The 12,872-nt window shown below is 46.5% G+C and overlaps 2 protein-coding genes across 5 annotated transcripts in view; both read right to left on the bottom strand.

Moving 5' to 3' along the window:
• Nucleotides 1–6,186, bottom strand: part of lbr (lamin B receptor) — a 13,855-nt gene extending 7,669 nt beyond the window's left edge. The window contains exons 1-5 of one of the 4 annotated variants that reach the window (XM_024264012.2): nucleotides 5,994–6,186; nucleotides 4,478–4,789; nucleotides 3,694–3,859; nucleotides 3,431–3,619; nucleotides 1,218–1,280 (exon numbers count right to left, since the gene is read on the bottom strand). In XM_024264012.2, the coding sequence (XP_024119780.1) occupies nucleotides 1,218–1,280; nucleotides 3,431–3,619; nucleotides 3,694–3,859; nucleotides 4,478–4,515 (456 nt within the window). In that variant the 5' untranslated portion in view covers nucleotides 4,516–4,789; nucleotides 5,994–6,186. Of the gene's footprint in view, nucleotides 1–1,217; nucleotides 1,287–3,430; nucleotides 3,620–3,693; nucleotides 3,860–4,477; nucleotides 4,790–5,993 lie in introns of all 4 variants that reach the window. The other 3 variants (XM_024264010.2, XM_024264011.2, XM_024264013.2) reach the window with 3 other exon arrangements.
• A 4,231-nt stretch (nucleotides 6,187–10,417) lies between these two features.
• The window catches only part of enah (ENAH actin regulator), a gene marked incomplete at its 5' end in the record, with an annotated part of 34,605 nt that continues 32,150 nt past the window's right edge, over nucleotides 10,418–12,872 (bottom strand). The window contains 3 exon segments of the mRNA XM_024264016.2: nucleotides 10,418–10,985; nucleotides 11,083–11,140; nucleotides 11,889–11,973. Of these exon segments, the coding sequence (XP_024119784.1) occupies nucleotides 10,948–10,985; nucleotides 11,083–11,140; nucleotides 11,889–11,973 (181 nt within the window).

The following is a 12,872-nucleotide window of genomic DNA, read 5'->3' as shown; positions in this document are numbered from 1 at the left end:
AAAAAAAAAAAAAAAAAAAGGAGTGAGTTTATTGTGAGTCCCCGCCTCTTTCCATGCCTCGACCACGAGACCGCGGATGTAAACAGCTTCTACTTTAATAACGGCGGCTCGGGAGAATCGTACAAGTCATTGTTGAAGTCTTTGAGGGAGAACCATCCCAACATTTGATTCTGTCAGCGGTCCTTTGGGATTTACTTACATTTATTCCTTTTAGTCGAGGTAAAAGGAGCATTTGGGGGACGCCGCTGCAGAACGGCACACGCCCCCCCTCACGCCGCCGCTGCAGCAGCTCGTCTCTTCACATGCGCGGTCACGTTACAGTCTGATCAGATGCACGTGAGAAGCGCGTTCAGCGGTATTTAAAATAAATAACCATCCTAACAAGTGAACAGCTGGATCTTTTTTCTGTTTAAAATACGACCAGGTCCTTTCAAGTTTGTCTCGCGCTCCTCAGACGGCTGCGTCTAATTCAGGCTGAAGCTGGAAAAGTGAAGAAGATGAAACTTTGGTTGGTGGTTTTATGAGCATATATGCAACTTATAATTTATAAGCTACAACCAAAACAGTGAAATAAAGAAAAATGAACATTAAACAAAGAAAAAAGTCCAAAGCACATAACCTCAGAGTGAAATCTATTTCTACAGAGTAAATCCTCATCTAAAAATGTCGACAGCATGCTCCTCTTGTTGTTTTAAACTGCTGCATCGGTACATTCCATTGAGGAAAACAACAGTAGGACAATGATTGGTACATTGTTGAATTGTAAAGTAGGTGTTAAAAGGTCTTCACGGACCCATTGATGAAGTCTGCTCCCATTGGCTACCCGTCATCTGTCAATCAAACCCCCCAGACGGTCGACGTCAGACCCACAAACGCTTATTGAGCCATCTGATTGGTCAATTTATAACTCTAATAACTTGTGATAATGGAAAAAAATCTTTTAAAAATTAGGATTAGAAAAAAGAAGTTAATCAGAAAGCAGCAGAGGAAGAATGATTATTCTGACATATAAAATGACTGAGAAATAACTGTCTGTTTCTCAATGGAAGTCAATGGGACTTTGGCCTTTTTGTAACCCAGTGGTACTTCCTATATGAACACGGAAGGAGGGGGGCTTGTTCAGTCCAGTTATTTTTATATACAGTCAATACCGTAACATCAGTGAGGGTTTTCTAAGTTCTGCAGAACTCTGGTTCCGTGCGCTTGCTGTGGCTCACCTTGCTCTCGGCGTTGTTGTCCTTGCCTTCATGCTTGCTGCTGTTCCCGTTTCCTTTGTTCACCTGCGGCTGAAACAGAGCAGATGCTGAAGGCTGGAGCTGAATGGAGGCCACAGTTCGCCGTTACACAGAGCCCCGCCCACAGGGAAATGTTCAATATAAGACACCCAACATTCTGGATCAGGGGTGTCAAACTCGCGGCCCCCGTCTTCATATGAAAGATTATGTTAGTGTGGCACCTCCAGACCACAATGAATGACACTTGCTGTGTGCAGAGCTGAACGAATCAATCACGGTGAGGTATATGGCTCTGGAGGGCGGGACATGGGCGGGCTGTGCAGTACCTCGCTCGCTCATCCATTCATTCCTCCAGTTATGGCGTTATATTTATGTCAAAACTCCACGAAGAAATTAGACATCTCCGCGAGCGTATCAAACATCTCACGCGGACAAATCCGACCCGAGAACCTCAGTGAGCGCGCCTCTCTCAGCTCCGAAATGAAGGAGGAGCTGTTAATACAGACATTTGAAACGGAATAAAAATAGTTTTCTCTAGTCCAGAGTTCTCAATTATTTTCTCTTACACCCCCCCATGAAGAACTTATTCTTTCACCCCCCCACAACTTTCTGCTACAAATCTCATTAGTATCAGTTAATTTGCTCAAGTTAAACGTATATCTCCTCAAAATATTGTACCTTTATTATCATTAAAGAATATTAAAAAAACGTCTAAATAATCTGTATTAATTGTTCTCTCTTTTTTTATTTTAGAATTCTTCCAAAACTTTCAGACAAAGTAAAACCAAGTCTTCCCTGGTTTCCCTCCACAGTAGTGATGAATTCTGGCTTTTCTCAGAGATTCAGTTCTTCTGCACTGATTCACTGTAAACTGCGGCTCTTTCTGCTACCAAATGCATTTTTAGGTTGTTTTTGCTATTTAATTAAGTATCAACTAGCGCTGTGACGAGAATCTGGGTGCTTGAATACTCACAATCTGCTCCTGAAAATTCAAGTACGGATATTCGCGACGTCCAGGATCGCAGATTCGCGATCTTTATAAATGTAGTAAATTGTAGTAAAATATGATCATATTAGTATTTTCTATAATTTTTCAAGAAAACAAAATGGTATAAAATCAATCAATAACTAGTATGAACAAGTCTTTGTTGTCTTCTAACTGTAAACTCAAAACATGCAGAAAAACAAGAACAGATTTAGCAAACGGAGCAGATTGACAGAAAATGCTCTTTTCTGAATTCTTTCTCCAGATGATTCATATTTGGATTAATCCTAACAAAAGAGATTACAAATATTTTTGGAATATTTCCCATGATATCACTGACGGTAAAGATGCAGCTCTGTAATGCTACAAAGAGACTACCAATAAAGTTAATAGTGGATTCATGTCTGTTCTATTTATAAAATACAGTTCTTATAAATGTTCTATGAATTCATGCTGTTGTATTTATCCGTCACGTCTTAAAGTGAAAACGACCGACTTTAAACCGATCCTCTGTGTTTACATTTATAGACAACACATGGACAGTCCGTTAGCATTAGCGGCTAGTATTAGCATGCTAGCGTCAGAGTGTAACAGCAGCGCTGTCTTCAAATCAACTTTTATTAAAGGTTCTGTTGCTGCAGCTTTATCCTCCAGTTCTGACTGGATCCGTTTGAAAATAGCTGCATGTCCCGCTGCTGCATCAGCTAAAGCTAACCGCTACACACACAGACCATTAGCAGAAGGGGGGGGGACTTCGGCGCTGCACGTGGCTTTCTTTTTTCTTTTTTTTAACAGGCTTTCTCTCTCTCTGCCTCACTGGAGAATCTCCTCTGCCAGCTGCAGCTTTCATGTCTGCGCTTTGCATGACTTTACGCCGGACTACGGAAGCCCAAGAGGGCAGAGTGCAGGTTAAATAGAATCTCCATTTTCAAAATAATAAATCGTCTACAACATAAAATTAGAATTAATCGATTAAATCAATATATCGCTCAGCCCTACTTTGACCTCTCTGTGTCCCAAACCACAGACATGGACAGACGGGTTTGTTTCTAGATTCTTTTGGTTCTGCCCATCTGCAGGTGTTCTGCCTCACCTGTTCTCTGTAACTCTCAGGAATTTAGACTTGGTTACGGGTCGGTTCTTCATGCTAGGATGCATAGAGCAGTACACAGATCAACAGGCCTGGACCCAAACCCGATGTAGGACTCACCGGTGGGCTGAGGCAACCCTCCCCGCTGTCCTTCGGTTTTGCCTCCCTGCTGGAGGGGGGGGCCTTCTCCGCTGCAGCAGACCGGGACGAGGAGCGGCGAGTGGTCCTGGCAGGAGAGCGCGAGCGGCTGCGGCGGCGTCCCGGTGAACGGGAACGGGAGCGAGAGCGGTGCTGGAAGGATGAGATATTCTGAAAGAGAGATGTGGGTCAGGTGACGGCGCCCTCAGGCAGCTGAAGAGTTCAACCAACACGCTGGACCCCACCATGATGTCCTGCTCCTTCAGTTCCAGTTCCGTCCCGTCCTTGTAGACGACGGTGTACTGCCGGCTGGCCCCGTCGAAGCTCAGAACTTTGACCTCGTAGTACAGCGAGCTGCCGGGCCATCGGCCCATCACTGAGTCCCCTCTCTGGAACCTGGAGGTGGGCATCCTGAGCCAGAGAGAGAGAGAGCGTTGAGGAGAGAGAGAGACAGGAGAGGATAGAGAGAGGGGAGAGAGAGGAGAGACAGAGAGAGAGACAGGAGAGAGAGCGTTGAGGATAGAGAGAGACAGGAGAGGATAGAGAGAGACAGGAGAGGAGAGAGAGAGGGGAGAGAGAGAGACAGGAGAGACAGAGAGAGAGCGTTGAGGATAGAGAGAGACAGGAGAGGAGAGAGAGAGGGGAGAGAGAGAGACAGGAGAGACAGCGTTAAGGAGAGAGAGACAGAGAGACAGAGAGAGAGAGAGAGAGGAGAGACAGAGAGAGAGCGTTGAGGATAGAGAGAGACAGGAGAGGATAGAGAGAGACAGGAGAGGAGAGAGAGAGAGAGACAGAGAGACAGCGTTGAGGAGAGAGAGACAGAGAGAGAGAGTGTTGAGGAGAGAGAGACAGAGAGAGCGATAAGTAAGAGAGAGAGGGAGGCAGACGTGAAGGTAGACTGCAGCTAAAGATAGTCAAAGGCAGAAACACCTGATGTGAGGACCAGAACCTTACAAGTGAAGAACCAGAACACCTGATGTGAGGACCAGAACCTTAGAGGTGAAGAACCGTTCAGAGTTCAGGGCTAACCATTTTTCAGAACCCCTCCCTGCAGGTTGGACCCACATGCAGCCGCTCTGGGTTTGAGCCGGGCCTCTGTGACCTCCAGGATCAGATTTTGACCCTTAGACTCCACTGAATGTTCTGGATCCTTCCTCTCTTATCCGCCTGCAGCTCCAGAACCTCAGTCCATCCAGACGGAGGGAAACGAGCCACCACGTCAAAGGAACAATGAGGGGGGGTCCCAGCTGGTTCAGCAGTATTCTCACCCCCCAGAACTGCTGACAGACCCGTCCCGCCTCAGACAAAGCAGAGCACCCCCCAGTGTGTTCTGACCATAGACTGTGTATAAGAATAACGGTTCTGACTCAACTTCAAAGGAAAGCTTGACGCTGCGCTGCAGAAACTTCACAATAAAAGCTTGATGGGGAAAACATTAACTAGATAAAAACTTCAGAATAAAAGCTATCTGCTAAAAAACATTAAATAGATAATTATGGACTTCAGAATAAAAGCTTTCTATTGAAAAACATTACATTGACAATTATAAACTTAAGAATTAAAGCTTTCTAGGAAAAAACATCAATTAGATAAAAACTTCAGAATAAAAGCTTTGTACTAAAGAGCATATTTAATAGATAACTATGAACTTCAGAATAAAAGCTTTGTACTGAAACCCCCGCTAAACTCAATAAAGAAAACGTCTGGGATTTCCTTCAGGTCTAAATTCTCCAGAGTCCGCGATGAAACGGACACACCAAAGAGTGCGTGCTCGGAGACCAGACCCGGGACCCCGGATCCCGCGGCACGCGCGCGCTTTAGCGGGTCCGGTAACTCAGTTCTGATAGGTGTTTGGATCAGTGGCTACATGCACGAACAGTTCAGACAAACATAAACCGCTCACAGCGGAATGATATGAATCTATCTGACGATCATTAAATGAATGAACGGATTTACGCGCCTTTATTCAACTGAACCGTGACCGAATCTACCGTCTGTGTATCAGCGGGTTCTGATGGAACCAGAACCTCGGGTCTGTGTCTTTAACTGGACTCCGTCCGTCCTGATGCCGCAAACAGGAAAGGAGGGAAAACGTCATGCGTTCAAACCGAGAACGAACCGAAACCCGCTGCCGCGCACACTGCGCGCGCGCCTGTCACCGTGCGCGGACCGTTAACTCTAAGGATGCACGTCAACAATAAATAACCGTTCATTCTGGGAGCGGGAAGCTGCACGCTCCTCGTCTGTGACAGTTCACTCCGGAGGCGCCGTCTAAAGCCTGGAGCGGCCTCCGACCGGCCTGTTTACACTCCTCACTAAAGTGTCTGAAACGGTCTAAAACTTATCCCGGGAGAACGCACGCGGGAACCTGACGTCACAAAACGAACCCCAACCCCAGTTTCCCTGAAATTCAGACGGGAAGCCTGTCAGGATTTCAGGAATTAGACGCATGCCGGCGCCGGAGATAAGAGCTAGCTGCGGCTAAGCCTTGATTTGCCACCAAAGACGCTCGCGGGGAGATCCCGCGGCGGGAACCTGGGCTTACCTGTTCTTCCTGGATCCGATCCAAAGAGGCAAATGAAAAATAATCCCGAGGAGGATTAAAAACAACAACAAGCGGGCTTTAAATGTATTAAAAGAAGAGTTTGCACAGGTTTGACGTAGAGCTCGATCTCCCTCCCTCTCGGGGCAAAACCCACGAATGACTCGGAAGGCGCGAAGCCCTCCGATTGGACGGCCGAGCGTTCAATTTTAAGGGATCTCCGCTCTCATTGGTTGACGGTTAAACGTCATCGCCCTGTGATTGGTTGCTCGGGAGCAGAGAGCAGTTTGTTTACTGGTGTCAGATTACCGTCAGTCAAAAGTGTTGACCTCGTTTCCTCCCTCCCTCGTTTCACGGCCCTTCCGCGAGACGAAATAGGACCAGAGGGCGGATAGATACAGAAAGAAGGACGGCCTTTGACTGGGTATTCGTGGAACTAATCTTATTATTTAGTGACGTTATATTAAGAATCAGTGAATTAACAATATTATTTATTCTATCAGGACGATAATTAAAAATAATACATAGGCTCTAAACAACACCACAAAACGATTTCACACCAACATTAAATTAGTTGGATACGTTTTCAAAAATTCAATTCCAGTAGAAATAAAACATTCACCAGATAAACATTTTATAACTAAGATATATTTAAAAAAATACTTGATGTACATATATACTAAATTCATAATATGGTGAAAAATTCAAAGTAAAAACAAGTTTGGCTTCGAGGACATGTTTATAACCAGAGATGTGTATTGGCAAGAATCTGAGGATACGATATGTATCGTGTATCATGTCTGATGATGGGATCCATATCACGATATATATCCCAAGACTGTACTAGAACCATTTATTCATTAATCCATTCATTCATTCATCTTCTTGTCGCTTTGTCCCATTCGGGCCGCGGGGGTGCTGGAGCCTATCCCAGCCACTGATGGGCGAAGGCGGGGTACACCCTGGACAGGTCTCCAGTCTGTCTCAGGGCCTCAATCACACACATCCACTCTCACATTCACACTTAGGGGCAATTTAGAGTCACCAATGAACCTATGAAGCATGTTTTTGGACGGTGGGAGGAAGCCGGAGTCCCCGGTGAAAACCCACGCATGCACGGGGAGAACATGCAAACTCCACACAGAAAGGTCCCAGCCGGGAGTCGAACCGGGGCCTTCTCGCTGTGAGGCAAGAGCGCTAACCACTGCGCCACCGTGCAGCCTGTACTGGAACCATTTTCCATATATTTTTAAAGAGTGACTTTTGTTAAGAAATATTTGTTTTTAAAGGGGACAGTCAATATTGTCTGATTTCAACAAAAAATAGTTTTAATTATGAGACAAAAACAGAATCAATGTGTCTCAACCAACGAGGTTCTAAAATTATGATTGAGGAGATAAAGAACTGTAAAGTGATGCAGTCGGGGTTCTAGTGGAAAACAAGACACTGAACAACATTTGCTCATAAATAATTAATGAAATATGGTAAACATTTTAAATCATTACATTTATTGTCAATCAATCAATCAATCAAATAACTTTATCTGTCAGGAACTTCATTTGCAGACCAAGCATCAGCACTAGGACAGGCTCAGATATACAGAACTTTGTTAAAACACATTCATTAGCATAAATACATGAAATAGAAATAAAAGATCAATCAATAAAATCATAACCGGCTACAGTCAATTTTATCAGCTATTAAGCAGGTGAACTGACGTGGGATGAAGCTGGTTGTGGCTCCCTTAGTTTTAAATAAGATGGACCTGAACCTGGACCTGACGGTAGGAGACGGTAATGAGTATGGAGAGTATGTGAGCTGTCAGAAAACTGAGTTCCTTTAAGGACTCTGTTGTAAATGGAGGAGAGGGACTCCTGCTGCCCTCCAATCATTTTACTGCTGATTTTAACGATTTTATTGAGAGTATTACGATACGTGAGACTGAGTGAACCAAACCAGGCTGTAATGTTAAACGTGAGGATAGATTGTATAAAACATTGGTAAAAAGCAGCAAGAATTGATTGATGGACCTGCCATTTTGTTAAGTTCATGGAGAAGAAAAGACGTTGACATTTGGAGAATATGAATTTCGTGTTGAAAAGTGAGTTTATCATCAATTATGGTGCCGAGATATTTGTGTGAGTGAACCTTCTCTATTGCTTCGTTATTAACTATGAGTGTGGGAGAGGTGGAAGGACCGTGGTGGAAGAGAATGACCATTTCTTTGGTTTTTGTTAACCCGAACTTGTTCAATAGTATCACTATACTTTATATTCAAAATATTTACAAAAATATACTTAAAAAGTCTGACTTTATGCTGATCCAAACATGCCATCTTCAGTGTTGTGAGGATCCTGCTCAGGCTAAGCAGTGGAAGAGGTGCATTATGGGAGTTTGAGTGTCTCCGCTTCAGTGTTGCGCTGGTTGAATGTTTTCACACATAAGTGAGAATTTAGCATCCAGATGGGAGGAGCCTCTGTTCTGTAGAGGTGCTGTGTCAAAGGTCAAAGGTCAGGCCTACACCTGATGACTTTGGTTTGATGCTGATGATTCTGTCAGTACAGAAAAGATCAAAATGACCTGCTGGTTTCTGAGAACTACAGGAAACAAATGTTCTTTTAGGTCTGATTCAGTATAATCATCTAAACTAAACTGGGTCATTTATCCCCAGAACTACTGAAGATTTCAGCACCGATCACCTCCACTGACCCGGTTCACCTGCGGACAGTAAATAGAAGGAAGACATTTCTGAAATTCAAACTCCCCAATCACAGCGCTGCTGCTTCAGCCTCAGCTTCCTCCTCTTGGGTTGCAGCTGCAACTCTTCTGCTGCAAACCAAACTCCAGCGGAAGTGCAGACGCTCTGCAGCCGTTTCTGATCCGCCCACAGAAGGAGGAAGAGGAGGAGGAGGAGGAGCTTGTGAGGTCTCCAGGAGAATGTTTGATTCTGAGTTTCCTGCTGTGACAGACTTTGGACACAAACTGCTCCACATCCAGTTCTCATTTATACTTGTGTTAGAGAAAAGCTCGTCAGAACAGTCTCTGATGGATTTCACTTTGGGCAGGCGGAGCTTCCACACAGTGACTTTTCAAAATAAAAGCTGACCTGAGTTCTTCATCCATAGACAAATCTTGTTTGTTTTTCATGTTCTTATTGGTACAGCGAATCACCTCCCTCCATCTGACCGTCTCCTCTGCTCTCCTTCACCTCCTCCATGAACCTCCTCCTCTTCCTCAGTCTTCATCACAGACAACGTCTTGAATATCAACTTTTATTTATTTCAGGAGAACAGTATGCTAGCATGTAAGAAAAGATTGCTTAACATGAATACAGTATGGTACAATGCAAAACATGAAGAATCAGACTTCTGCACCCCCACCCCCACCCCGACTGAATAAGGCTGACAGCCAGATTGCCTAGGTGAGGAGAACGCCACCTTCATCCCTCCTCATCAAGGTTCAAGAAATTCAAGAAAGTCCCTTAGGGGAGAACAGCACCACAGGGCCCCCCATGAATGTGACGGCCACGACAGAAGCTGCAGGGGGTCCGAACGGCGATGGCGAGTTTGGGACACGTTCAATGCAGAAAACAAGGCAAAGACCAGGATGTTCCCAACGAGGACCGGAAAGAAAACGGGACACCGAGAGGAAAACAGCATGCTTTCAGCATCTGACAGTCTGGCCACGCCCATGTGTCAAGAAGGAACCAATGACATTTGGTGAGGAGAAGATGATGGATATCACTGGCTCTGCTTGTTGTTCATGCTGGGTCCATCTGATCAGACACCCCCCAGTAGAGGTGGCCCCAAAACAGACAGGGAGGTGGGGCAACTGATGAGGACCCCCACCTGCCCCCCACATTCAACTCAGAGTCCTGATGGTAAACTGGAGCCTCCAAAGACCGTTTGTCTGCTGAGGAGTCAAAACTAAAGCTTTCAGGAGACCGATGAAGAGGTTTCCTCCTCTTCATCGGTCCAGTCTGCAGATGGAACGGCCCAGTCTGCAGATGGAACGGCCCAGTCTGCAGACGGAACGGCCCAGTCTGCAGACGGAACGGTCCAGTCTGCAGACGGAACGGCCCAGTCTGCAGACGGAACGGTCCAGTCTGCAGACGGAACGGCCCAGTCTCTGTGATTCTTGTTCCATCAGAGAAGAGAACCAACCGTTCAGGAAAATGCTACACTTATTGCTTCTAAAGACATCTGGAACACTGGCTACAGACAGGAGGAGGAGCAGACAGGAGGAGGAGCAGACAAGAGGAGCAGACAGGAGGAACAGGCAAGAGGAGCAGACAGGAGGAGGAGAAGACAAGAGGAGCAGACAGGAGGGGGAGCAGACAAGAGGAGCAGACAAGAGGAGCAGGCAGGAGGAGCAGGCAGGAGGAGCAGACAGGAGGAGCAGACAAGAGGAGCAGGCAGGAGGAGCAGACAGGAGGAGCAGGCAGGAGGAGCAGGCAGGAGGAGCAGACAAGAGGAGCAGGCAGGAGGAGCAGACAAGAGGAGCAGGCAGGAGGAGCAGACAGGAGGAGCAGACAGGAGGAGCAGACAGGAGGAGGTTCTCCACGCGCTGACGCTGGTTGTTAGAAACTCTTGATTCGATCTTTGAAGGTTTTCACTTCAATGTGAGGAAGACTAGTTCGACGTGCACGTCATTTGCTCTCACACATCCATACATGCACTTGCTACCCCTATGGCATCATGGGAAAAACAGATAACTCCCCCCGTTCCTTTTGTTCAGCTCTGCTAGCAGAAGGCCTGATGGGAACTGACGACGTTCAGGTCCTGCAGGAGCAGAGTTCGTCTGGTTTGCATAGAGTCCTCCGTCCTCAGACAGCTCGCCGTCCTCGCCGTCCTCGCCGTCCTCGCCAGCGCCTGATCTGTCCGTGCTTCCTCCACTGACGATGGGGCGTGGCGTCGTTCTCGTCACATGGATGTCGGGAAGAGTGGCTTTGGATCCCTCATGCGGTGCTGGACTTTCCCAGCTCCTCCCTGATTGCTGAAAGCAGAGAGTCACGTGATCACGTGATCCCATGATCAGCCATCACTTCCAGAAACGTCTGGGAAAGTGAAAGACGGAGATGTTTGGTCATTACCGTCTATGAGCTCTTCTTTGAGTTTGGACAGCTCCTTCCTCATTTCATCAAGAATGTCCTACAAACAACAAACAAACAAACACAGAATCAGTCAGACGGACTCTGGAGTCCAGGAACTGCATCTCCTTCTGGTTAAGACCAGCTTCTGTAGGGATGAGAGCTGCCTGTTCACTGTCCAGCATTAACCCCCCCCCAGGTTAATGCGGGATAGCTTCAAACTGAGTCACACGGCGGAAGCAGCTGTCAACCAGACACATCCCCAGAGAGAGATAGAAGCTCAAGGAGAATTATCGACTTCTACTCCCGCTTGCATGGACTTTTCATTGGGGGGGCCGCTGCAATGTGCGCCAACGCAACCAGTGTGTGTACCTTAAAATGTACAGACACCTGCACGCAGCCACAGCCTCATGCTCAGGATCACATTTTTGATAGGCGGGGTGCAGCGGATCGCCGTGCAGTGAAAGAGGGGCGGGCCCTCGGTTTGCGGGAGCCTTGATTTAATAGGAACAGCCAGCACGTCAAAAACCCGTTTCCTCAACATCAGATGTGTCTTCCATTCATTCTAAGTGAGACATCCACAGACAGAGCTGGTAGCTCCTCCCACACACGGTGCAGCAACAAAAACACTTTTTGACAAGCGGCAAATTCGCCCAGCAGCGAAAGAGGGGCGGGTCACGCGAATCGCATTCGGTGTGAAAACATCGTTCTGGATCAGAGCATACTGAGGCCCCCCAATAGCAACCACAGACAGAGAAAACTGGGAGACTCTGGAAATCTGTTGCTGAAATCTCAGGAGTTTGACTCACTTGTTTCAGCCGGTCGTAGTCCAGAGCTTCAGCTGAAACACCGTTGGCACTTAGAGAGGAGGTGGGTGTCGGCGTGGACTTAAGCCTGTAGAGACAAACCACACAGACTGGATCAGCACGATAGGAGTCCTCATGGAAACGAGAAAGAAACATGGAGGAAACATGCAGGAAACATAGAGGAATCAAGGAGGAAACATGGAGGAAACATGGAGGAAACATGCAGGAAACATGCAGGAAACATGCAGGAAACATGGAGGAAACATGGAGGAAACATGGAGGAAACATGGAGGAAACATGCAGGAAACATGCAGGAAACATGCAGGAAACATGCAGGAAACATGGAGGAAACATGCAGGAAACATGGAGGAAACATGGAGGAAACATGCAGGAAACATAGAGGAATCAAGGAGGAAACATGCAGGAAACATGTAGGAAACGTGAAGGAAGCGTAGAGGAAACATGGAGGAAATAAATAGGGAACATGGAGGAAACATGCAGGAAACATGGAGGAAACGTGCAGGAAACGTGGAGGAAATGTAGAGGAAATATGCAGGAAACATGGAGGAAACATGGAGGAAACATGCGGGAAACATGGAGGAAACGTGGAGGAAACATAGAGGAAACATGGAGGAAACATGGAGGAAACATAGAGGAAACATGGAGGAAACATAGAGGAAACATGGAGAAAACGTGGAGGAAACATAGAGGAAACATGGAGGAAACATGTAGGAAACATGGAGGAAACATGCAGGAAACATGGAGGAAACGTGGAGGAAACATGGAGGAAACATAGAGGAAACATGGAGAAAACGTGGAGGAAACGTGAGAATGATTCTGCCAAGAAGAGGTAACTAAGGTTCCTCCCACTGAAAAGACCTCCTCCTCCATGTGTTCTCCTCCTGAGGAGTCCCTGCTCCTGTTGAGCCTCTCGTCTTATCTGGGGGGTCCTTCAGCAGCTGCTCTGACTTCACCAAAGATAATGCG

This window comes from Oryzias melastigma, linkage group LG15, assembly GCF_002922805.2.
Source record: "Oryzias melastigma strain HK-1 linkage group LG15, ASM292280v2, whole genome shotgun sequence".
Lineage (NCBI taxonomy): Eukaryota > Metazoa > Chordata > Actinopteri > Beloniformes > Adrianichthyidae > Oryzias > Oryzias melastigma.
Note: the sequence above shows the minus strand (reverse complement) of the source record. Positions and strands in the feature narration are given on the sequence as shown.